The sequence below is a fragment of the Xenopus tropicalis genome, chromosome 8 (genome assembly GCF_000004195.4).
Source record: "Xenopus tropicalis strain Nigerian chromosome 8, UCB_Xtro_10.0, whole genome shotgun sequence".
Taxonomy (NCBI): Eukaryota; Metazoa; Chordata; class Amphibia; order Anura; family Pipidae; genus Xenopus; species Xenopus tropicalis.
In genome coordinates this window covers 83105823-83133798 of record NC_030684.2, presented here as the reverse complement: position 1 = coordinate 83133798, position 27976 = coordinate 83105823, and the positions used below count along the sequence as shown (strand labels likewise).

General features: G+C 37.5%; 1 protein-coding gene across 18 annotated transcripts in view; it reads right to left on the bottom strand.

Annotated features, from left to right (window-relative positions):
• The window catches only part of nrxn3 (neurexin 3), a 290056-nt gene that overhangs the window by 234621 nt on the left and 27459 nt on the right, over positions 1-27976 (bottom strand). For 17 of the 18 annotated variants that reach the window (XR_001925157.2, XR_001925158.2, XR_004219588.1 and 14 more), the window contains exons 4-5: positions 27436-27465; positions 26740-26751 (exon numbers count right to left, since the gene is read on the bottom strand). The exons of the other annotated variant lie outside the window; for it this stretch is intronic. Coding sequence is in view for 14 of the 17 variants with exons in the window: in XM_031890853.1 (XP_031746713.1) it covers positions 26740-26751; positions 27436-27465 (42 nt within the window). In the remaining 3 variants the exon portion in view is untranslated. The remainder of the gene's footprint in view (positions 1-26739; positions 26752-27435; positions 27466-27976) is intronic. 18 annotated transcript variants of the gene reach the window in all.

The following is a 27976-nucleotide window of genomic DNA, read 5'->3' as shown; positions in this document are numbered from 1 at the left end:
AAAGTACAAATTAAAGTTCTTCCTAAACTTTATTTCCCAGATAACAGTAAATCGCCGGTGGGATGGCATATGCGGTGCAGTGATTTGCCAAAATTGCCAAAGTTGCCTTGAGAGGGAACTTTGCAGCATATGCCTTCCCATATGCCTTCGGTGCCGCATATGCCTTCCCACTGGCAATTTACATTTTAGCCAGTGGGATGGCATTTCGGGCAGATTAGTTGCCCGCGACAAGGGAGATTTGTCGCGTGGCGACTAGTCTCCCTGTCTGCCACGGCCCTAACAACACCTAGAGAAACACAATTTGCACATTTCTCACCTGGAGCAAAGTTTCTCACAATCTGCAATAAATATAGAAACGAAGACCAGCTGCTATATGACATTTTTAAAGGTTGGCTACCACTTTATTACTCTTATAACATATTTGACTTTGATTAAAATAGCAGAACTCTAAACAAATATGGACTTTAATTTGTGTAAAACTGTACTATAAAAAAGCAGCACCAAAGCACACAATCCAGACTTGGATTTTTTACTATTGAGTGCTATTATGATCTACCACTGCCCCCCACCAATTTTACCATATCATAACCATGAGTAGGACACGTTTACTTAATATGTGAAATAGAATCCTTATGATTTACCTACAAAGCAACTTACTTCCACGTATTCCAGTGTAATTACACCTGCCACAAATAGAGGAAAATGTTGCATTAGATACAGAAGATTTAAAGCTTTACAGTAGTTAGTGTTCTAACTTACTGCTTTCTACTTAAAGGAACAGTATTACCAAAAAATGAAAGTGTATAAAAGAAATGATAATATAATGTACTGTTCCCCACACGGGTACAACTGGTATATTTGCTTTAGAAACATTACTATAGTTTAGTAAACAAAGCTGCTGTGTAGCCATGGGGGCAGCCATTCAGATAAAACACCATTGTATTGTACAAAACATATCTGTTATTTGCTATGTAACCTGTGCTTCTTCTCCTTTTTTCCAGCTTGAATGGCTGCCCCATGGCTACACAGCAGTGTAGTAGTGTTTCTGTAGCAAACACACAAACAGTTTACCAGTGCAGGGCAACAGTGCATTGGATTATAATTACTTTAAAACACTTTCATTGTTTGGTGTTACTTTTCCTTTAAAGGGGACCTGTCACCTTAAGAAATAATTCCAATTTCTTTTCTGATTTATGATATAATTTTTTTTCCCTTCAGTCTTGGAAATATACAATCACAGCCAGCAGGCAGCTGCCATTTTGTGGGTACTGTTATTAAGGCAAGGATTGTATCATACCAAAATCTTGTGTATGTGCCAGAATGGGGGCCTGATGCCCAGGCCCATGCACTGGCTACACAATTAGATGGTGAGAAGGTAGGGGGAATGTGAGTGCTGAATGGAAAGTTTAAGTAACTCTGCCCCACCTCTATAATAAGTGTAACAGATAAATGATACAATTTTGATACCTACACAAGACAGATTTCACAGCTCATAGATTGAATAGAATTTCCCCTACAGTTCCAGGTTTATGTCCGAAATGTCACCCCTGCCTCCGTCCTACACATGATATGGTCGTGCTCCCCAATAGAAGACCTTTAGAAAGAAGGAAATGTTCAAATGTTTCCTCCATCCCTATACAGATGGAACCTTTGCCCATACTCCTGAACAAGGTAGAGATTTAAAACCCAATCCCGGAAAACATGTACCCTTCTTTCAGAATTTTTTTATATGCCAAAAAATGAATTGCCATTAAATGGAAGCTACCTCAAAAGAGCAAAATGGACTACAATGGTGAATATCAACACCCCCCTATATCCTATATCATATTTAAGAGAATGCCAAACCAAACATCAAACCAGAACCCAACTTCCACAAGAGGAAAATAACACACCATGCCTTCCATGTTCCCTCTCTACAAAACAATTATAGGGACCCTCTCTAGATTGACACACAGTTATGTTTGTCTATAGTACATTCTTACCCTTCCCTTTATTTGTTTTTCTTTATTTTGAAACTGTGATTAAATGAAAAAAGCTACAAAATAATTAACAGCACTAAGACATGCACAGAGACAAGAAACATGTACATCAGTAATTTATTTAAAAAGGCATATAAATATATATATTACTCTCTATTAAATGTATGAATACCTGTACAGTTTTATACAAGTGCTGATCATATGCCTTTGTTTTTAAAATGATCTAATAAAAACGATTGTAAAAAAAATACAAAACCAACGCAAATGGTAAACCTGATCTTCTAAGTAGTGACATTCTATACCTTCTAACATTAATTATCATACAGGAAATAAACTCTTAATTTTTACACATTCTGCCACTAACTTGGAACTATGATTTTAGAAATGCTATTGAATATGGAAGTTCAGGCACAAAATGGTTAATATCTGTGGTGTCTTCCATCTGAGTTATTTTCAGGGAGAGCAGCAATTCACAGTGCACACCTCAGTGCTCTGAGCTCAAGCTAATTACATTAACATTGCCTTCCAGGCTAAAGCCAGCTCCCAGCCAGCTCATGGCAATGCTCCAGTGAAAGGACATGGGCTAGAGTGGCGCACTTATTCACTCCCAGGTGTGAGACAGACTAGAGTTATGAGCTGCTGTGCAGTCAAAGGAGAATTGTACAAAGCACGTGAAACAAAATGGCACAGTCAAGGCGAAACCATGTATGGAGGGTGGATAAAGAGGCAGCACACCAATCAAAGGAAAAAAGGCAATGCAAATAAGTAACAGCCATAACTTACTGTGTATGTGCTTTAGTATACCTGATGTCAAGGTTAATAGGGAAGAGGGGTTTCTCTGGGGTCTTAAATATAAAACACCTGAATAATTAGAAGTAGGGGATAACATTTTTACAGTTGGCTGTAAGGAAAACTGTGAGAATGCATGTAGCTAATTTGAAGTCGCCCTGTGACTAGTGAAGGGTTGCATTGATCATGGATGACTTGAGGAAGTACTTCTGGCACTGTTTCCTGTGTTTTTTTGTTTTTTTTTTTAAAATAAAAACTTAAATGGGTTCTAAACCAAAAAAAAAAAAAAAAAAATGAACTGACACAACATTACTCGCGGTGCTTCTTTGAACCTTTTTGCAATTTACATAAATTTTTCTATTTGTAGTGGTTTCGAAGATATTTGCATTTTTTAGACTGCTAATATCAAGCTATTGGTTCAAGTGAGTGTCAGCAACCCAAGTGTTGAATGCATGCAGAAGTATATAAAAAGTGTATAGACAGTTAGGGGCACATTTACTAACCCACGAACGGGCCGAATGCGTCCGATTGCGTTTTTTTCATAATGATCGGTATTTTGCGATTTTTCGGAAAATTGTCGCGACTTTTTCGTAGTCATTCCGAAAGTTGCACAAAATCTGGTGATTTTTTCGTAGCGTTAAAACTTGCGCGAAAAGTTGTGCCTTTTTTGTAGCCCTTCCGAAAGTTGCGATTTTTTCGTAGCGTTCGGATTCATTCAAGCTTCAGTATGGTGACTTTTCTTGGGCCAGGTTGGAGCTGCAGGGTGCCATTAAGTAATTTGGGAGGCTTCCAAAATCATGCTAAGTCTGAAAGTTTTGCCCGCCGCTTACGAGCGCTCAATACGAAAAAGTTGCGTTAAGATACGAGCGAATCGTAATGGCTACGAAAAACTTGCGTTTTTTCGCGCAAGTCGTAATGGCAACGAAAAACTCGCGTTTTTCGCGCAAATCGTATTGGTAACGAAAAAGTCGTGACAATTTCCGAAAAGTTGTAAAGGCGCTGAAAAAATCACAAAAAATATGAAAAAGTCGCAAAATTTTCGTTTTCCAATCGGAATTTTTCCAATTCGGATTCGAATTCGTGTCTTAGTAAATCAGCCCCTTAGGGTTGCTGACACTCTGGGCATACCATAAGCTGCTCAGCTAAAAGATGGCCTAGTAGTATAAAACTTAATTGCTAATATTTCAGAAACTACTTATAATATGTAAATTGTAAAACATGTAAACTGCAAATGTATAAATACATTTACATCACGGTTAAGATCCCCTTTAAGAAAACTCTTAATCTTGGCTGCAGTCTTAGTTAGTGTCTAAGGGGCACATTTACTAACCCACGAACGGGCCGAATGCGCCCGATTGCGTTTTTTTCGTAATGATCGTTAATTTTGCGATTTTTTCCGGCGTCTTTACGATTTTTGCGTAAAAACGCGAGTTTTTTGGCGTCTTTTTTGGCAAAAAATACGAAAAAGTCGCAAAATGTTCGTTTCCAATCGGAATTTTTCCAATTCGGATTCGAAATCGTGTCTTAGTAAATCAGCCCCTAAGTAGGAGGTAAAAACCTCCTACTGAGACAGAGGAATTACTTTTCAATATGAAAAATATATTTCTTATTCACCCTTCACCAATGACAGATGGGATTCCCACGTTTCAAATAGTTAATCTTACATCCAACAGTCATCTGTAAAATGTAATAAACCAAAGCACTGTGGATAAGCAGTGAAAGGGATCCGATTTTCAGAAGGAGGGGTGGGATTTGATTTAGGATTACACAGGCTTTGGGAGGAAAAGAGGAGGGGGGGACATGGAAGTGAATGAGAGACAGAACAACAGAAAGAGGAAGACAGAAGGGAAGAGGAAGAAAAGAATAAAACAGAGTAGCAGAACATAAACATGGAGTAGCTTAAGTGAGTACAGGGGGGTGAAACAGATAAAGGCTCCAAGGGTGTAATTGAGCCCCATGGGCAACAAGCAGATGAAGATCGAGATGAACTTTGTAAGCTTAAAGAACAGAATAATTCAGAAAAAATACAAAGTAATAAAAGTATGTCAGGACAGGGAACATTCTGAACAGTGGAGAGCATGTAAAAGAATCATGGTTTATGTGTATAACAACCAGAATGGCATATTTTTAGTTTAAGGAATTAAAACCTTCAAAATAAAGCAAATAATAAGAGCTCTTACTTAAAAATAAACCCTATCAATATTAGTAAGAGCAATATCATAATATTAGTGCTAAAGTAATCTGGGAAGCCAGCACCTCCATAACATATATATATGATAATATAAATTGCTCTGCCAATCACTTAACCTTAGTATTAGGGGATGCAACACAATAACACCACAAATTATAAAATCTTTAAAGTGGAACTATAATAAAAATTGACATTTAAATGTTATTGTTGTGAAATTCTTATCTGGATTTCAGAATTGTACTAAATGTAATATGTAACGTTTTCATCATCATTTGTTTATATAGTGCCAGCAAGGTATGCATTGCTTTTTCCAATATATCCTTCTTCTTTCCTTGACCATTTTATTGACCCATCTGACACACTGCTGCAGGGGCTGTGTCAAAGGCACATTTTCCGGTCCTGTCATTTTTCGGGGCTACAACCTTGCTTGCTGTACTAAACTTTCAAGAATCGGACTAGCTCATGTTGAAGTGTAAAGCTGAAGTCAGGATTTTGTTAGGTGTGTATAGCTAGCAGGGCATTTATCTCCATAAGCTACAGTACCAAAGACAACCCCAGCAGTTCTAATGTGTAGCGCTGGCTCTTTCTGAAAGCTTAGACCCAGGCACAATGCAATGAGTTGGCTGCCTACTCACCAATATTACAACTAAAAAAAACACATCTGTTGGTTTGAGAATAACATTTTAAATGGTATATTGAATTATTTGCTATGTAAACAGTGTAATTTAGAAATAAAAAGTATACCATAAAAATCATGACAGTATCCCTTTAAAGGTTTACACATTTTTAATGCACCTGCACCGATTTGAGAAAACATATTGCAAAAGTCTAAATAATGACATATTTATCATTTATTTTCACAATATAAAGTATACTCTTCACCCAGAAACACTGCATATTTTGATGCCCTCTGATGCCTATTGTTTGTTTTCAGTGTTTGGAGTTTGCTGTTATTTTAGCATACTGGAGTTGTGTGTCATTGTAGTAGAATAGCTATGTCATTGCAGCAGTATATTTATGTCAGTATAGGGAGATCTTGAGTAGCTAAACAGTATCTGGGTATGTATGTTAGGGGAAGGCATGGTGTCAGGAATGACAGAGATAAGACTAAGGATGTCTGTAGCCCAGCACCATGGACAGCAACACTACTCCAGATACTAAAGAAAGCAACTAACATTAAAATTCCCACAGCACACACACCCAGAAATGTTTTAGAAAATGAATAGGTCCACAGATGAGTAAGGTAAGTGTTGCATGTGCTTACAGGTATTAGATTGGGAGTTTAGACATTTATTGTCTTTAGCAGGCAAATTAAATTTTATGGTGGTATTCTAAATTTCTTTTTTTCCAGTCACTGTGACTATGTAAATGCTTGCTTTAGGGGGTTTAGTGTTAGCTTTGCAGTACATGTGTCCCAGTGTATAGAACAGTAGCTGATAGAACAGTATGCGTAAGCAATTGTAGGTAATTATAGATGTAAATACCAATGTAGTAAGCAGAAATATTGGTAGCAAAATGTGTTCCACTGTGGAGGGCAGTATTATTAGTAGTACAACGTGTCTGTGTCCCAGCATATGAGAAAAGCATGTAGGACAGTAGCATTGGTAACCTAATGTGTCTGCCAGAACAGGAGATAGAGGAGGTAGCAGCAAAATGTGTGCAACTGTAGGGCATATTGTAAGCTGAGAGATAGTGACCATCTGCAGTGTGAGCTCTGCATAGCCGACTCAATAGGGAAGGACACCATGCTTTATACAACATAAATGTGCCCTGACGTTCCAGATACAACATCAATACCTCAGGCTATTATTTTCTTTCAGTACAACATTGTATGGCCTCATTCTCTGCCACTGCTTGTGGGTTTCTCTGCCACAGCTAACAGTGTAGGGAGCTGCTCCTTGCTGCCTGCAGCACTGAGGCTTCCATTGTCACAGCTGCTCACCTAATTTACTGCGACACATCTATGATAACAGCAAGGAGGATGGGCGATACCAGTGCAGAATAGAGGCACAAGTACTGAGCTGTCTGTCCTTGATGTCACTAACCATCCTTAAACTCAGACTTTCAAGCCTGTATATTTTGATATATATATATACTACAACTCCCAAAATCCCTTTAAAGCCGATGAATTGTTGTTCAGGAATAACTGTAAGGCTGCAGAGTGCACATGCCTGTATAAGCCTCTGAAACACAATCACCCCTCTGTATGGGCTAGATGACAAAGTTTATCAAGAGTAAGCACCAATAATGTAAAGCAAAAACATTTTTCCCTTCCACATTTGATATTCTTCACATATACTGTTCTTGTATTTATTTTATCATGTTTATGGTATAACTATTGACTATTTTATTATGCCACCTTTAAGTCGTTCCTAATTAAGACTGTGTCTTTTTGTTCGTCTTCCTGTTTGCCATCTTTGCACTGGTTAAGAATACCAATTACATAGCTGCACAAAATGAATACATGCAAAAACAACATACTGTATACATGTGAAATGTCTTTTTGGACTATTAACTTTTTTGTTCCTAAAATATATGTTAAACTCCATGTCCCCAACACTGCTTGACCTTCAGTATTTCAGTATACTTTCAGTCAGAATACCACTGTATGGTGTTCAGAGAGACCTTTGTTTCTCAGTGACACTTTCCCTTTAAGGAAAAATACATATACAAATAAATGATTAGCATCACAAGCTGACTCATTATATGCTAATAAGGTCCATGAATATTAATATGTGTTGGAATAGCTGCTTATCTCTGTGCACAGGAGTGCATAAGGACCACCAGCACTATGAATGTGGTTGCAGAGAATAAAGATAACATTGTCCCTTCAACCACTTAATATCTTAGGTTAAAGGTCAAACAAAACAGAAAAGGAAGCTTTAACCACTAATATGCAAAATTAAAAAAGAAAAAGTACAAAATTAAGATTATAACATAAGTTCCCCTCCCTCCTGCATTAAACTGTGCCACATAGGTTGTTTATGCCAGTGTGACCACCCAGCATAATAATTTGTGGCTTTATTCCCTAAATAACATAATGCTTTAAAGTCCAATAATACACTTTGGCTAATGCCACATGGGGCTAATTCTTGGCCTCCTCTACCTTCAGCCTTCTCCTGTGACTACACCCTGAGCCACCGTGTCAGCCCAGGTGCAGGCACATGCAAGTGATTTCAGTAGAGAAATGCATACTCACACATTTGAGCAAAGAGTGGCTCTAGGTGCAGGCAAAGGAGATGCTAGCGAAGGGGCCAGTGGCACAACCTAACAGTGTCAAGCCCCCCCTCCACAGAAATCTTCTGGGGAAAGCCCAGCGCACCCTAACCCACCCTGCCTCCCCACAGGTATCTTGCACCTTCCCCCTGCTGCTATTTCATGATGGGGAGTGAACTTTCAGGTAGCAGAGGGTTGGGGTGGCGGGACTTTTACACAGCAGACCCCATGTTCCAGGTTCCCCTGTCTCCACCCACAACTGTGGGGTCTGCTGTATTATAGTTATACCATTAGTAGCAGCCAATTCTTGGCCCTGCATCACAATAGCCTTTATCTCACAATGATGTGTGAGAAAGAGAAGGTAGTGAAGAGGTTAAATGATTAGTCTGGCACCTCTCCCCTGTGTCACAAGGAACCTGTCTGGATTCTAATTGCCTGTAACATGCTGCCCATATCACATCGCTTGGACACTCTTTTCTGGGACATCAATCACAGCTAGTGTCAGAAAGGACCTTGTGATTGTCCTAGACACGCAGGCCTCAAGAATGAACATTGGCAGTTCCATACTCTGATTTCAGATTCATTTAAACACAGGAAAGCTGGCCACGAGTGCTACATAGTGAGTAACCCCATCCCTGCTCTCACAGCAACAAGTAAGCCATGTGTTGCCTTGTACAGCATGGTGAGCAGTTACACCAGAAGCCTCACATTTACCTTCTTCACACCAATGCCATCTGTAATGTTTATAGTAAGGTCAATGGTTATATAATATAGAAACTAATCGAACTGCAGAATTACCCTGCATGTACACTAAACTAGTAATTTTTGATGTATGTGCACATATGCTGATCAGTTATTGCCATGCTGCCTAGCTGACATTCCTAATGGAAAATGACTTCCTTATGCACATTTGCAAAAAGTTATCACCCTTTATTCATATCACTGGCAAATTAGGCTTATGTCAGTAAGTATATGCATTTTTCTAGAAAATTCTTATCCCAACTGATGCTGTGCCATGTATGCTGTAACTAACATAAATGGTATCTGCCTGTCACTGAGCATACAGGCTGAATGTTGGCCAGAAAACTTGTCATGTGCATTGTCTGTCTGAATTTCAACCCAGGTGTGCTGTGACTGGCAGTAAAACTTCACATCAGACATGTCTTCATTTGTGGGATGGGTTCTTTTGTACCAGTATTTTATTTTGACCAAAACACAAACTAACATTAGCTTCAAGTGCATAGTTTCAGTATTATTACCAGTGGGTGTGAAATAAATATATACAGTAGCTGTCTCTGAAGTTAATAGTACTGTATATACTCGAGTATAAGCCTAGTTTTTCAGCACCCAAAATGTGCTGAAAAAGTCACCCTCGGCTTATACTCGAGTCGGGTGCTTATACTCGAGTCGGGTCCCTCCAGACTTGCACCCTCTGTCCTTTGTGTGCTAATTAGGTCACCCACAACCAGACCCTCCAGTGCCCTGGCCCTCTCCCAAATTCATCTTCATCTACCATCCTCACCTGTCCCATTCTGCACTAGAAATTGCACTTTATATTCTATATAAACTATACATAGTTTTGAAGGATTGTAACTCTTTGGGGCTGATTTACTAACCCACGAATCCGACCCGAATTGGAAAAGTTCCGACTTGAAAACGAACATTTTGCGACTTTTTCGTATGTTTTGCGATTTTTTCGGATTCTGTACGAATTTTTCGTTACCAATACGATTTTTGCGTAAAAACGCGAGTTTTTCGTATCCATTACGAAAGTTGCGTAAAAAGTTGCGCATTTTTCGTAGCGTTAAAACTTACGCGAAAAGTTGCGCATTTTTCGTAGCGTTAAAACTTAACGCTACGAAAAATGCGCAACTTTTCGCGTAAGTTTTAACGCTACGCAAGATGCGCAACTTTTTACGCAACTTTCGTAATGGATAGGAAAACTCGCGTTTTTACGCAAAAATCGTATTGGATCCGAAAAATTCGTAAAGAATCCGAAAAAATCGCAAAACATACGAAAAAATCGCAAAGTACCGATCATTACGAAAAAAACGCAATCGGACTCCATTCGACCCGTTCGTGGGTAAGTAAATCAGCCCCTTTGTGTTTTAGCTTGGTTGCTGATTGAGCTAGTTTACTGTATTTCTTTTAAATAAATATTTAAAAACATATACCCCACTGATGCCTCATTTAATGTAATTTTATTGGTATTTATTTTGACTATTGAAACTTAGCAGTAGCTGCTGCATTTCCCACCTTAGGCTTATACTCGAGTCAATAAGTTTTTCCAGTTTTCTTAGGTAAAATTAGGTACCTCGGCTTATATTCGGATCGGCTTATACTCGAGTATATACAGTAGTTTTTGTCAATAGTGTACTTTCTCATGATTGCACAGAACTGCTCTTTTGTGTTATGTCATGTTTAAAATTAATGTCCCTCTCTATAGGATATATATATATATATATAGGGCATTATATATAGGAAGGGCATTAGCCAGCACTCACATCTAGAAAAAAAGGAATGATGCCTGGGTGCAGAGTCAAAAAGTATTTTTGGTTATACACTGCACTTACATGTCTTAGCAGTGGAAAAAGGATTTTTATTAAAAGATGGCCAAACGTTTCGGCTAGCAATGTAGGCGAAACATTTGCTAGCAGAAACATTAGTCAATCCTGAAATAAAAATACTTTTTCCACTGCTAAGACCTGTGAGTGCAGATTTTATTATTATTATTAACATTTATTTATAAAGCGCCAACATATTCCGCAGCGCTGTACAATAAGTGGGTTTCATACATTGGACATACAGAGTAACATATAAAGCAATCAATAACCGATACAAGAGGTGAAGGGGGCCCTGCCCAAAAGAGCTTACAATTCACTTGAGCAGTGTATGTGTGTATATATGTGTGTGTGTGTGTGTGTGTGTGTGTGTGTGTGTGTGTGTGTGTGTGTGTGTGTGTGTGTGTGTGTGTGTGTGTGTGTGTGTGTGTGTGTGTGTGATATTTGATTTTCATTCAAACAGTAAGTATACCCTCTGCCGTAATACCTGGTATTGTCGCCTTACCTATAGTAAGCACAGCTTTATGCAGTACTTTACATAGAATATTTAATCATACCCAACATTAATTTGTACTAGCAGAGATTACAAACTAATTCACCTAATACAAGTACACAAACACAAAATATGGCAATCTTTCTTAAGCTTTTTTTCATGGGAACCAGATTAAGTGTGGAATCAGCTTTGCCACCCCATAGATGCTTTACAGTCATTGTAGCTTCCTTTAGTTAAAGGGATTCTGTCATGATTTTTTTGATGAAGTTTTTCATCACTAAAATACACTGTGTATACTGCAAATAATTCATTTTACAATTCACAATTTTATTCTTGAACCAATAAATTTATTTTTTTAGTTGTATTATTGTTGTGTAGGCAGCCATGTTAGGTCATTGTGCCTGATTCTGTGCTTGCAGAAGAAGCAAGCATGACATAATAGAACAGCTCCTTTTAGATAAGCTATTGTTTCTCCTACTCAGTGTAACTGGAGGAGTCATGACTTGGCTGAGATGGACTTGGATTTTTACTATTGAGTGCTATTCTCTCTATCTACTACTGTAGTATAGTGTAGGTATGGGAGTGGTTTTAGTAATGCAGAAATCAGGGAGCTATCTTGTTATATCCCATTGCGCTGCTGATCAGCTGCTGGGGGAAAAGGGAGGGGTGATATCACACCAACTTGTAGCTCGGCTGTAAAGTGTAATTGAAGTGTATTAGAGTACAAGTCACATGGCTAGGGGTATGGAGTATGGCACGCACAGGCATGGTAGGGCAGGCAGAGTACTGTCTGTGTGTGTGCCATACTCTGCCGGCCTATGCTGCCTGTATGTGCCATACTATGCCTGCCCTACCCTGCCTGTGTGTGCCATACTTTGCCTGCCCTATGCTGCCTGTGTGTGCCATACTCTGCCTGCCCTATGCTGCCTCTGCGTACCATACTCTGCCTGCCCTATGCTGCCTGTTGGGGGTGAACCTGGCAGGGGTTTGTTCTGGGAGTTTGTTAGCAGTTGGAGATAGCCATTAAATGGCCCCTAAGGTGTGTAATTATGTGCTGGGGGTTGCTGTGCTATCCACAGGGGAGGAGGCATATGAATGTAAGGGCGTGTCGTAATATGACATAATATAATTCTTTCACATATGAATGATGGTTGATATCCCTGCAGTGAGGACCAAGCATTTGGTTTTTTTACTTTGCTACTACCATTGTGATAACATGGGTGTGGTTTGAAGTGGGTGTGGTTTAAAAGGGGGAGTGGCCAAAACTGGCTTCCATTAGCAGCCCTTCACTATATATGCTAGAGAATTCTGGCCCTCGGCACCACAGAAGTTGGACAGCACTGCCCTAAATGATGCCCATACCAGATTAATGTATATATGACAATCCAATAATTAACAATTGGTATTACATAGGGTTTCCTGAACACAGATACTGATTAGCCGCAGTCAATACACTGACAATCTACCCTTGGCACTGGACCTAATAGTGCCCCCTGGTTGCAGAAGTGATGTTATGAACACGGTTGTGTGTGACTTTACTTATGCCTGTCACTCTCCCTCTGCACCCACCCCCCCGCTCCGCCACCAAATTTGCACAGGTGTAATCTAATGGCAGCTGTGGAGGGTTTTTATATTTGTAACCAAAAAATTTGAAATAGGAAGAAAAATAGGAATGGCCAAGTCTATCTGCTACATACTCTAACAAGTAACACCTGTCTCTATGAGTGGCAGGATACTTTGGTAATCCTATCAAAGTAACTCCACAGCATTCACACCCCGGGGAGTTTCAGGTGTCCCCTCTCTGAAGAGTTCCAATGTGCCATTGTGATTGGATTAGTGGAAGAGTACATATGCTGAGGACTTCCTATACCAGTCAGTTGAACTGAAGAAGCTGCTCGGATGAGTAGTGAAATGTCTTCAATGATTACTTAGCAAGTCCAGCTGCTTTAGATTTATTTATACTAAATATACCATGACCTGGATGAATGAAAATCTTTATAGTCATCAAGACAGATAGATACACACACACACACATATACTGTATATATATATTTACATAAAAATATACATTTATATATATACCCTACAGAGAAGCACATTCATTTTAAACATGCCATAACACAAAAGAGCAGTCCTGTGCAATCTTGAGAAAGTACGCTATTGGCAAAAACTGCTATTAACTGCAGAGAAAGCTATATACATTTTCCCTTTGATCTATGCATTTCCCACCCACTGCTAATAATATTGAAGCCATTCAGTTGATGTTTTCTAGTTTCTCATTTCATATGCACTAACAGTTTTCAGAGATTACAGACATATATGCTAGATGTACTTGCTCCATCACATGGAGGACATTTTTGGGGTTTTTTTAGGACTAAAGCTTGTTTTTTAATTCTATATTCATGAAAGCCAGGCAATTGTAATGTTCATCAATTAAAACATACAGACTGGTACTGGATACTGTAAATACTATAATAAATTATGAATCAAATACACAGTTTTTTGTTTTGTGCATTTTTTGGGGGGTGTTACGGGACAATTTGAAGGTTCATCAAAAGTTGCCGTGATAACATTATCTTAGCATTTCATCACATTAACGTTTTGGTGCTTTTTCCTTATTTATTGTATGCCATTTTTGTTCACTTTCAAAATCTGAAACAAATTTACAGTTTCCTACCATCTTTTCACAAACTCTGAATTATGCGACCGAACCACAGCATATGCATGAGAATCCCTCAATTTATTTTCATCTTATCACTCAGAAATGAGATGTCCTCATTCATAATAGGAATGCACATTGTACACAAAGGTGCAGAAAGGATTATAACTGACCTTTGTGGCACTTGGCAGTGGAACAAAATCCTGCATCTACTTTTGCTAAACCAGACAAAAAGTTATCCCATAGTAATGTTTTCCTATTACCTTCACACATAAGCAACTCTAACAGCAATCTGGTACATAGTTAGGTAGAATCATTAGTCCTTTGAGAATATGACAGAAACGTATTCTATAGTTAAGTTTAAATGCATGAAATACCATTTAACCAACAGGTCTTTATCTTACAAGCGAGGTAATGCAAAAAGAAAGTTGTTAGGACATATATGCTATGCATCTCATCATCTCCTATGCTGAAGAAATGGATCATTGTGATAGAGGCACAGATATGAGATTCTTAGCTTGTTCGCAGTAGACAAAAATGAGCACACGTTGCAAAGAGAGAGCAAAAGCAACCGTAGCCATTTTGAGTTTAAGAAAAAAAGATAATTTCAGCAGAGGAGAGGCAAGATTCGGCAAGAGGCTAAATGTGTTGTCTATAGTAATTGGCACGTTTTATGCTTCCTCTCCTCTGCTTTAAATGTAAATCTTCCACAAGAATAGGGTACATACATACAATATGAAACTATATGCGCCGCAAAGAGAAGGCATAATCAAGACTTGAGTGCAATACATTTTTTGACAGCAACTTGCAGAAACAGCATTGTTTTACTTGAAATTTAGATGAAAAGAATTTAGATCCACAAAAAGACTAAAATAAATGTAATTATTAAAGGACTATCATATCCTTACTTTTGTCATAATTGTGCATATTACAGGGGGATACGTATACTGACATATTTCTATAGTATCTCAGTACCGAAATAAGTTACCATGGGGCAGTGTTGTAGGAAGGTCCATTGCTCTTTTCTTCTTATGTAATTAGAACACAAAATGAAAGTAATAAAAAGTGATAAGGATGGCTGTAGCCAGTCATCCTAAATCACAAATTGACCATTAGAAGTAATGCCAACACATGTAAACTATTATCAGCACAGTTCCAAATAAACTGTTGTGCAGCTATGTACATGTGTGTGTGCGCACATGTGTATTCTTAGTTTTCTTGACATAGAGACAGCATACATTTCCTATCCAGCTCTGTACATATTATATGTTAAACATTTGTGTTACAGTTACTTGTTGTAGATACTCTATGGCACGTCTCCCCCATAACAGAAAAACAAGTGTGGCCCATTTCTCCACTACAGTAGACAATGATGATTTGTATTAAATTAAAATAACTGTCACAAAGCTTACACCAGGTTTAATGGCACGCTGAAACAATAAGCATGAAACAGATAGAAACGGGCTTATGCCAATGAAGAGATTTCAGAGATGTACACCTATACACAAATACACACAGCAACTACCAGGCTTCTCTAGTTCACATGGTTAACATGGCAGAGTAATGTCATAAAATGTCTTTTTATCCTTGGGAGTGCGGCTCAATAAGAAACAATCATGCAAGGGAGGGGGCGAACCTTATCTGCTGTGAAACAAAGAGTTAAAAATCCATTAAATAACCAGCAGACTGGAAGCAAGAGATAAGGAGAGAGAAATGGAAGATAAATGGAATGAAGAGACAGAGAAAGAGGGAGGGGGTGGACAGGGACGCAGGAAAATACAAATGAGAGAGAAGTTTAAAAAAAAGAGTCCCAGAGAAACGAAAGATTGAAGAATAAATCAGGGAGATAACAGTCAGGGGTCATTTATCTCCCATATGACATGGGGCAAAAAAAAGGAAGTACCTAATTCTATGCACGGCCTTTAAAGCAGGAGACTACATAAGAATTCTCACTTTGATTTTACTCCAGATCATATAAGGCGTAAGGCCCTGTATTTCTCTTGAGCCCATGGCAAACAAGGCTTTTGCACTGCCGGCAGAAACACCTGTCACTGCTGTAACTGTCTGTCATAGACTTTAATGGCAACCATGCAAAATGTTAACCTAAAATGCTCTCATACACCAATCAGATCTATCCATTTAGACCTGTGCAGGTCCTAGCTGTAGGTACATATATTTTGTGGATCAAAGAACTAAAATTATCTTTACTGGAGCAAACAAAAAAAAACCACATGGCAAAAGCCCAATCAAAACAACATTCTTCAACCATGCCATGACTAAAGGAATGCACTGATTTGCTTATCTAATAATAATATAACAAATTTGTGGCTTTGGCAAATTTGTGGGGGGTTTTTTGGTGGTAAAAATCGCCACAGCATTTATTAATGGCTCAAAATAGTAAAACTATGCATACCACATGAACATGCTTTAACGGCTCTTAACCCATATTCTAAACAGGGTTAACACCAAGCACCAGCCACCATCCAAGACTGACTCCATGGGCACACAGTAATCCTACAACCACATTATTGACAAACAGCAAATGCTCCCCATGATGTTTGCATTAAAAAAACAGTACAATAAATGCTATATTATGAATGGCTGAAATGATAACTAGAAACAAAGCAGAATTGGCATCTGTTATCACATATTCTCCTGTTTTGATTGACATCACAGTCCCTGACCTTGATTAATATTTTCTTCCTATTTGTGTCTGTAAGTTATCCACCCACTTAGACTGTAAGCTTCACGGGCAGGGACCTCCTTCTTAGTGTCTCTTAATCTTTAATGTAACTGTACTTTAATGTAACTGTATTTATTTGTATATATTATTGTAATGACTCGTTTGTCCTATTAATTAATTGTTCTGCTTTATGGCACTGCGTACATAAGTAATGCTATATAAATAAAAATACATATACATATATTTTTGGTTTGAAAGAAAAGAAAAATCAGTCAGGCAAAAATAAACTAAGATACTGTCAAACTCAGTGGAAAACAGACACATCTCCTGTAGTGATAAGTAGGGGGCTGTTGTATTATCTGAAATCTTACACAAAGTCTAACTGGAGACTAAAGGTGCCCATACACCTTAAGATCCGCTCGCTTGGCGACATCGGGCACCTACGGGTGGGCGATATCGGAAGAATCCAGGCTAATTCGATTATTTGGCCCTGGGGCCAAATGATCGAATTATAATGACGGGCATCCCCGATCCGACTAGATTTTTAAACCTGCCCGATCGAGATTTCAGGTTGTATCATGTTGATTGTTATGGTTGTTTTGATGCATAGGAGTCCCAAATTGATGTTAAATATGTGCTCAGGACTTGGACTTTCTAGGAACACAGCAAATGTTAAACAATAGGTCAATAAACACCTAGGGGCAGATTTATCAAAACACGAGTTCGAATCCCGAATGGGAAAAATTTGGATTGGAAACGAAAATTTCTAAAGATCGCAAATATCACGAAAATGCTTACGAAAAAATCGTATTAGTCACAATAATATCGTATTGGCGATCCGAAAGTCACGGAATTTTCGTACCGAACCATTGCAAACAGCGGCAGAGCCTTTCCGAATTTTTCGCTCGGAGCGTTCGCATGAATGCTCGGAGCATTCGGGTCTTTGTAAATTTCCCCCCTATTGTGCAATGTAGAGAAAGAGCTGTGTACTGGACCAAAACATTGATAGAGACATACAACTGATATTTTTGGTAAGATCCCAGGATGATTTTAATATGTTATTAAGGAAAAGTTGAACTGGGTCACTAATTATTAAGTAATTAAATATACTGTATACATTTCAAGCATATGACTATGGTGTAACTATAGCAAGATATACAATGTAATATGGTTACATACATTTTCTGTGTATGTAAATAAGTAAATGTTTTTTTAGTATGTTTATATGATTATCCTATTGTACGATGCAGACACGATGAATAAAATGATAGTTAGGCTGCTATTGGTATAATGAGTCAGCAAAAGCACCACTTTCACTAGCAGTCTACAGCACTGAACAAGACTGCATGAATTTTCTAATGCTATGACAAATATTTTTACCTCCTATCTTAACCCCCCCTTTCTTTCTCACTGTTTTGCATCATTATTGGTGTCAAATTAAATGACCTTCTGTGACAGCACAGTCTGGCACACAGTATCGGAAAGGACTGGGAGAGAAATGGCTGAGAGCTGCATCTTTAAAATAAGAAAGCAGGAGTAAATTACCCTGCCTGAAAGGGAGCAATAATTAGCCCTGAGTAGCTTATTAAAAGGAGGTCACAGGCCAAGCAGCCATCTGGGATGTGCGTTTGCCTCTGATTGTTTTTACACGGGATTCGTTCACTGTATTAGCTTTCATGTCAATGCACCTGCCCAACCCACTGGGGAGCACTTAACTCTTTCACCGCTGGGAGGCATTAAACCACATGTAATGCTATGTACATCAAAGACGTTTCAAATTAAGTGTGTTTTCAGAGACAGCACAGTAAGATTCTATCAGTGGCATGAAAATATTTAAAAATTAATTACACTCCATTCTAACAGAGGCAACACAGATAGTTAAGCATATTGCCACTTGCCATGATAGGTAGCAGAGAATGATACTTAAGTACCAGTAATGTCAAAAAGTGAAAATCTATTTTTTTACATTTAAGGTTTGTGTCTATAACCTACAAATGAACTATTTCTTGGAAATAAACATCTTATTTTAAGAGTGAGGTTTTATTGTATTGGTCTGTAGAGAGCCATGACTGACATTTGGACCCTGTTTTTCTCTCTGTGTAAGAACTAAACCCTTTGCATTCTACTCAATTTATCTGTTATCTGCTATTTAACCTGTGCCATTTAGCCTTATTTTGGTTTGAATGGCTGCCCCTGTGGCTGTACAGCAGCTTGTTTATAAAAACTTTTGTAGTGTTTCTAAAGAAAAACACAAAATTTACCAGGACAGGGCAAAAGTATATTATATTTTAATTTAATTTTTTCATTTTTTAGGCTTTTAGGCTGATATCACACTGAGCATATGGCGTATGGCCACCTTTAGAGTGAAGACACATGGAGCTACTAGTAGCAGCTACTTGTCGTGGCTACTAAAAAAGGTAATGCTGATCATTTACTGATAATTGTCTCTACGTGTGTTGTCTCTACGTGTGTTTTAGCAGAGCCAATTCTCAGCATTGTCTATGGCAGGGTATTTTCTGGCATTAAGTAGCCGTGAAAAAGTAGCTGATACTAGTTGCTCTGTGTGTCTTAACCCTACAGGTGAAGACACACATAGCTAATAGTAGCATCTACTTATTGTAGCTACTAAAATAGACAATGCTGACCATTTACTGATAATTGTTTCTGTGTGTGTTTTAGCAGAGGAAATTCTCAGTGTTGTCTATGGCAAGGTATTTTCTGGAGTTTAGTAGCTGTGAAAAAGTAGCTGCTACTAGTAGCTCAATGTGTCTTCAACCTTACTATTGAGTGCTGTTATGATATCTACTGGGAGCTGCTATCTTGCTACCTTCCAATTGTTCTGCTGATCGGCTGCTGGGAGGGGGGTGATATCAGGTTAACTTGCAGCTAAGCAGTAAAGTGTGACTGAAGTTTATAAGGTCACATGGCTGTGGCACCCTGGGAAATTAACAATATGGCTAGCCCCATGTGAAATTTCAAAATTAAATATAAAAAAAATCTGTTTGAACTTTAAAAAAAGAGATTTCAATGCAGGATTCTGCTGTAGAAGCTCTATTAAAGGAACAGTAACACTAAAAAATAAAAATGTTTTAAAATAATTAAAATATAATGTACTGTTGCCCTGCACTGGTAAAAGTTGTGTGTTTGCTTCAGAAAGACTACTGTAGTTAATTGAAATAGCTGCTGTGTAGCCATGGGGGCAGCCATTTAAATTGAAAAAAGGAGAAAAGGCACAGGTTACATAAGAAGATAACAGATAACTGTGTATAATACAATGGGAATCTATGCTACTTATCTGTTATCTGCTTAGTAACCTGTGCCTTTTCTTCTTTTTTTCAATTTAAATGGCTGCCCCCATGGCTACACAGCAGGGTATTTATATAAACTGTAGTAGGGTTTAAGAAGCAAACACACAACTTTTACCAGTGCAGGGCAATAGTACATAATATATTAATTATTTTTATACACTTTCATTTTTGGTGTTACTGTTCCTTTAACGTATGCGTTTTGAAAAAAACATTTTTTTCCCATGACAGTATTCCTTTAATACATAAAAGCTCACCCATGTTCTATTCATTCCTATGGGATTTTTAGAATCAAATTTATGATTGAACATTAGAGTTCACCATTTCATAGACACGCTTCTAAATATCCCATAGGATTGAATAGAACGTGGGTGAGATTTTATGTATTAAGATCTGAACTTACATTTTGATAAATCTGCCCCAAAAAGTAACCTATAAATATATTTTAGTTGTGTACCAAGCCAGGCAATTTTCCCTCTAATTTCTTCTTCGCTATGTATGCAAAAATTATCTTTATATAATGTAGTCCTTTATACAGGTATGGGATCCCTTATCCGGAAACCTGTTATCCAGAAAGCTCTGAATTACGGAATGCCCATCTCCCATAGACTCCATTTTAATCAAATAATTTAGAATTTTAAAACTGATTTCCTTTTTCTCTGTAGTAATAAACCAGTACCTTGTACTTGATCCCAACTAAGATATAAATAATCCTTATTGGAGGCAAAACAATCCTATTGGGTTTAATTAATGTTTTATTGATTTTTTTAGTAGACGTAAGGTATGGAGATCCAAATTACGGAAAGACCCCTTATTCAGAATACCCTTGGTCCCGAGCATTCTGGATTACGGGTCCTATACCTGTATGTAGTGCATTTAATTTAGAACACCCTGCAATTTTGCAAGTTCTCCCACTTAGAAATCATGGAGGGGTCTGAAATTCACATTGTAGGTGCATTCCCACTGTGAGAGACAACATTTAAAAAAAAAAAAAATTCAGGAAATTCACAAGAATTTATTTGTAATGCACTGCTGCACTTAAGTATTTGAACGCCTGAGAAAATCTGTGTTAATATTTGGTACAGAAGCCTTTGTTTGCAATTACAGAGGTCAAACGTTTCCTGTAGTTCTTGACCAGGTTTGCACACACTGCAACAGGGATTTTGGCCCACTCCTCCACACAGATCTCCTCTAAATCTGTCAGGTTTCTATTGGATTTAGGCCTGGAGACTGGCTAGCCACTCCAGAACCTTGATATGCCTCTTACGGAGCCACTCCTTGGTTATCCTGGCTGTGTGCTTCGGGTCATTGTCATGGTGGAAGACCCAGCTATGACCCATCTTCAATGCTCTGAATGAGGGAAGGAGGTTGTTGCTCTCAAATCTCACAATACATGGCCCCATTCATCCTCTCCTTAATACAGTACAAGTCGTCCTGTCCCCTTCGCAGAAAAGCACCCCCAAAGCATGATGTTACTACCCCCATGCTTCACAGCAGGGATGGTGTTCTGTTATTTTTCCACCAAACACGGCAAGTAAAGTTTAGACCAAAAAGTTCTACATTGGTCTCATCTGACCACATGACTTTCTCCCATGCCTCCTCTGGATCATCCAGTCCTAGGGAGACTGACAGTTGACTTTAGCCTCTTCTATTTTCTAACAATTGCTCCAACAGTTGATCTATTTTCACCAAGCTGCTTGGCAATTGCCCTGTAGCCCTTTCCAGCCTTGTGGAGGTCCACAATTTTGTCTCTGGTGTCAGCTCTTTGGTCTTGCCCATGGTAGTAGTTGGAGTCTGACTAACTGTGGGGTGGACAGGTGTCTTTAAAGAGCTCAGACAGGCTCTGCTAATTTAGATTAATGAGTGGAGTAGAGTCTTTGAGAGCCAGAATTCTTGCTGATTGCAAGGTGTTCAAATACTTATGTGCAGCAGTGCAATACAAATATATTCTTTAAAAATCATACAATGTTATTTACTGATTTTTTTTTTAAATGCTGTCTCTCACAGTGGCAATGCCCCTACAATGTGAATTTCAGACCCCTCCATGATTTCTAAGTGGGAGAACTTGCAAAATCGCAGGGTGTTCAAATACTTATGTTCCTCACTGTAAGACTGTTTATTATCTTACACCTAAAATTCTGCAGTGGGTAGCACAGGTATAATGACAGAGGAGTAGTATCCTAAAGGGTACAAATTCCACAGGATTTAACAGGAATTGATAGTCACCCCAGAATCCATCTATTGGAGCAAACACTTGTTCAGCAGCAAAAAACCTCTAAGCAGCCTACAGATCCACTATTAATTGGATAATCACAGAGGTCTTTCAAGCAGTCAACCCTTGAAGACTGAAAAGGCATAAGCAGATGGGAAATAATAGGGGCTGCACTTTTTTCTTGCTCCTGCTCTGTTTTACTATACTTCTTTTCCAGTTTCCATCTAACTATACTGCAAATGAATCATTGTTGGTAACAGGTACTTTCACTGACATTAAATATTTTGCCCCAACATCATATTCTAGTATAAATGCATCTCTGTAAAAAGTGGAGACTCCACCATCTCCCTTTCAGTGAACATATATATCCCCTCATTTTCACACAGGACTTCAATATAAACAAAGTATATACAAATTGAAATAACGATTATTATGAAAAAATAAAACACTGGCTAAACCTGATTTCTGTCAATCCTCAAGCAATATGCAAAAAAGGAACAAAGTAAATGAAATAGTAGTATCTTTTCTTGCTTGGTTACTTACAGTCAGGGTCAGTCATGTTATTCAACTTAATTTTATGGAAGTCTTGTCTCTTCTTACAATTAAAAATCTAACATTGCTTAGGGAAATACATTCTGCAATAAGCATCTCTTTTCTGCAACAACAAGTGGAAGTTAGAGGGTTCTATGAAGATGCATCAACTGAGTCATCTAGTGTGTTTTCAACATAACACGTGAGAAAGCATGCAGGACTAAATCATTATCCCCAATACATGACTTCTGACTGAGTTGCTTTAAAACATAATGCCTCACATTTAGTATTTGATAAATTAAATTTTTTCAAAAAAAAAAATAAAAGTTGTGTAAAATATGAGAAACACTAAATTATCAGGATATTATCTAAATGTTGGTGTTTATATGATTGCTCACGTAAAAACTGGAATGTGGCAAAACATAATTAATTAAAAAGTGTATAGCGGAGAGCTTGCTTGGCTCACCATCTTACTAAATGAAAAAACATTTAAAGAGCCACTAAACCATAACATTTTCCTGATACATTTTTCACAGTAGACTGCTGGTCTTATGCTATTATTATACTAATTTTCTGATATCCCTTTGCACAGAATATAAGCATATTTTAAGGGGTTGTTCATGCTAAAGTTATGGTGGGAATTTCCCTAGTACATGTTTTGCCTGCAACAAAATCACACCATGTGAAATTTGGCTTTTTGCATGGGAATTATTATACTACAAGAGTGATAAGGAATTACCTTCAATAAGACAAATTAGACAAATTCAAAATAAAAATGAAATCATGCTAAATTGTAACTTTAAGTTGGCCAGCAGCTTCAGTCATTAAATATATCCCACAATTAAGAACCTCTGCTGAAGCAAAATATATTGTATGAAACAATTTAACCTATGCAAACTGAAAAAATAGCTTATTTTACCTTTTTTCTGCTATAGGTAACACAGAACATAATTATATTACATTTATATTAAAAAAGGGTTAATTGGCGCCTGATGAAATTGATCTTAATGTGTGTGAATGTGATAGAAACATATATACAATATATATATATACATATATTGATAATGGGTGCTTAAAGTGGAGGGCATTTCTTGGTAGCTTAATACACAAAATGTCTTAATGTGTTATATATATATTTATAATGAGTGCTTAAAGGGGAGGGCATTTCTTGTTACAAGTCATAGGGGCTGATTTACTAACCCACGAATCCGACCCGAATTGGAAAAGTTCCGACTTGAAAACGAACATTTTGCGACTTTTTCGTATGTTTTGCGATTTTTTCGGCGTCTTTACGAATTTTTCGTTACCAATACGATTTTTGCGTAAAAACGCGAGTTTTTCGTAGCCATTACGAAAGTTGCGTAAAATCTTGCGATTTTTCCGTAGCGTTAAAACTTGCGCAAAAAGTTGCGCTTTTTTCGTAGCGTTAAAACTTACGCGAAACTTTGCACCTTTTAAGTTTTAACGCTACGAAAAAGGCGCAACTTTTCGCGTAAGTTTTAACGCTACGGAAAAATTGCAAGATTTTACGCAACTTTCGTAATGGCTACGAAAAACTCGCGTTTTTACGCAAAAATCGTATTGGTAACGAAAAATTCGTAAAGACGCCGAAAAAATCGCAAAAAATACGAAAAAATCGCAAAATACCGATCTTTACGAAAAAAACACAATCGGACTCATTTCGACCCGTTCGTGGGTTAGTAAATGTGCCCCATAATGTTTAAGCTTTTAATATATGTTATATCCACATTATATTTGATTAGCACATTATTAGTTGGTTTGAAAGTTAAATAAATAAATTAGCACAATTTTGGAACATCATTTAACATAATATTTAAGAAAACGATTAATCCATTTCATGACCTGGCCATATATGGTCAGCTTTTTCCAGCCTAGGTAAATGTCACAGATCCTTGTACAAGCCATTAAGCTGGTTTTGAAATTTACGGTTACCATTATAGTTGGGATATAAGTGATAAGAATGACAGTAAACATATAATTTAGGGAAGGTTTAATCTACTGCCTTAGATTCTTAGGCATCCTGGTTTGTCAATACCCCTTGTCTTTGGAGTAACTGTCACTTCCAGCCAAAAGATTTCTTAATGTCACTTAACTCTTTTCCAATGTCAAAAACACCACTCACGCCAGTGGCATTGTGTCATATTTGACAACTTCGTCAAAAAACTTTATTACATATAACTGACACAGCTTTAATGGCTTAAATTAATTACAGCATAGGTATACCAAATGCGCAAATTCAACTGAAAAAAATTGATCAGAAGGAACAATACCCAAAATCAGAGTAAAGACAAAGTGCACAGGTCAGTTGTATTCTTTGGAGATTTACTCACTAATGTTCTAGAGAAAGGAGAGCCTCATTAAATCTATCGAGAGCCCAGCAGCTCAAGAAAACTGCATGTATGTGAAATAAAATGCAAGTTATGTGCTATGAACTAAATTAAAAGGAAAGGGAAGGCTTACAATGTTCATATCAGAGTATATCAATGATTTGTTGTAGTGAAAATGAAAAGCTTGGACCTTCTTCTCAGGATACCAGTCCAACACTGTAGCCATCACTTTAGCCAGTCACAGTTACATAAGTAGCTATAATTTATAAAATTCTTAAAAATATAATTTTTTTTGTGTTTGTGTATGTGTGTTAGTTTAATAACACTAAATGAGAACATAGTTTATAACTTAGAAGTATAGGCCAGTGAAGTTCTGGACTGACTGATGACCCGATATTTTAACCAAACTGCATTGTTACCTGTTTTGGTTTTTCATTTGGTTGATAATTTTGGTGGAACTGCGCCCAATTGTGAGCTGTTAAATCCATTGTTTCTGGGTCTCACGTATTCACAGATTATCAAAAAACTGACATCAGTCTGTTCCCTTCTGTAGGTACTCTTTTTATTCTAGTTATTTAAACACTTTAAAAACCATGAAGAGGGTAAGGGATACTACTGTGTACAAAATAAAACACTGTACCGAATACTGTATTTACACATCGGATTTTGTTAAGTGGGAATTAAATATGAGGCACAGAAATGCCTGAAAAAAACACATTCATGACTATGTTCCTTCCTACTATATAGCATTAGTGAAACAAATAATACATATCAAATGTAATGCTTTTAGTTAGCACATTTTACAGATCCCATGTTCTCTCATAAGCAGCACTATAAAATAATAACCCTTACCAGACTGTACCAGAACTGAATGGGTTAACTGCACTTGTGCAGGGACTCTGGCCCCCCATGTGTTTTTTGCTTCTCCACAGAAGCCTCATTTGCAAACAAATTGCTGCAGTCATGTCCTTATGTAAATTTTCCTCCTACAAATATTGTGCTGATTTTGAAGCATAAGTGTTTAGCAGCCTGAGGGTGTGTTACTGGGAGTTGCCACAGAGCACACATTGTGCACACCTGCTTCTTACCAAGGAGAATTCACTGATGTATTACTGAGTAGTAGCTATGACCTTCATCCAGGATTGTTGTTCCTTAGATTATACATTCCTAGCTGTATCTGTGGGAAGCTACTAACTGTACAAACATGCATAACTGAAAATTTCAGAGATTTCAGACAAAGTCAAATCCATGTAACTGTTATCTTCTATACATATTAGATCTAATTATTTATTTTGTTTTACATTCTCATCAGTCAACTAAAATTGAATATGTTCAGGAGGTTTCTCCTACTGAATTTATAAATACAAGCCTTATAAAACTCTTAGTACATATAAACATCCGTTTAGCTACATTTTACCCACATACCCACCATGTAATTTATCCAATTGATCACCATCTCCCTCCCCCAATCTACCCCAATTCATATAAAAAACTGACATAGAAATGCATTCTCAGATATAATATGTTTCTGAACATTATGCACTATATACAATCTGAAGCATTTAATAAAGTGTAAAACAAAAATATGAAAACTACAGCAGCTAACTCTGTGGAAAACTACAAACATAGAAGCAATTAAATAGGGTAATTCAAAGTCAGCTGACTACATGAAACAATGAATGGACTAGAACAATATGCAGTACACAGTACACATCGTTGGTGTGCACAGAAAATGCACTAGATTTTTTATTAGAAGTAAACAAGCTCTCTACCTTTGCTTCTGCCTGTAAGGTGCAACAGCAGTGACAGTCCCGGAGAGCAGAAAAAATGTGTTATAAAGAAAGAGATACTGAGGTCAGAGATTGAGCTTTTTTGTGACATGCTTTCAAACAAATGAAAACATATTAAAGCACCATGATAAAGGCCATTTGCACAGCACACAGAACACAACACAGATTAGAGTGCACAGCACACAAGACACAAAGCACAGTACACTACATAAAAGATGCAAACTGGACACTTTGCATTAGAAACTCAGGGTGTTTTGAGAGTGAGTGATTCCATATAGATAATTGCCACTAATGTAAAAAGCAGAGTGTGTGAGTGTGAACAACACACATCCTTCTAAACTCAGTAGTAGTAGGAAGAAGTATAAGGTAACTGTGCACAAACTGAATGAAAATTCTGCACATTTGGACCCCAGAAAAAAGGGGACAGGGAAATGATCAAAAAAATATCAAGAGAACTCATAGGGATAAAGTTCTCAGTGTGATGTCCTTCGATGCTTATTATATAAATACACCAAAAACAGGTAATTGAGGAGGTTCCCCAGTCAAGTATGCATAATGAACATAACTTCCTTTAGATCCAGACTTTACCTGACTCAAACATTATAAAACAAAAAAGGGAAGAGGGAAATATAATGGAGATGGAATAGGAACTGCACCCAGATTTGGGGAGATCCATACCTTGGTCATCAATCATCAAGTGGGCCAGACCTTAAAAAAGGAAGGAAAAAGGAAACAGAAACAAGAGAAGCAAATGGAGAGAAAGAATAAGACACATAATTACCACACTGGCTGTACAATACCCCAAACAGGGATTGGGGTGACATACTTAATCTAGAAGTATGGCATCATATCTGTTTTCACTCCAGCTTTTCAAATCATGCAGAAAAGCCATTGTTAATTAGAAGATACATAAAATGCACTGGAATACTCTAGTAGTTCAATGGTATGTTGATGTGATTTTTACTGTTAATACTGGCCCATTAACAGTACTTGAAATTTGTGTTATAACAGGGAAGCAGATCTTTTTAAATTGATACAATACTTTTAAGTATCATTTTTAGGAGGTTGATGTTTTTAATCTAATTAATATGTATATATTAGTTCTATAGCACTTTCAACTAATATATTTGTGAAGGGGCATAAACTGAAATACAAACATTCTATAATATATTCTGTATGAATTACAGAAACGCTTACCACAAATTCTCATGTTTTAAAA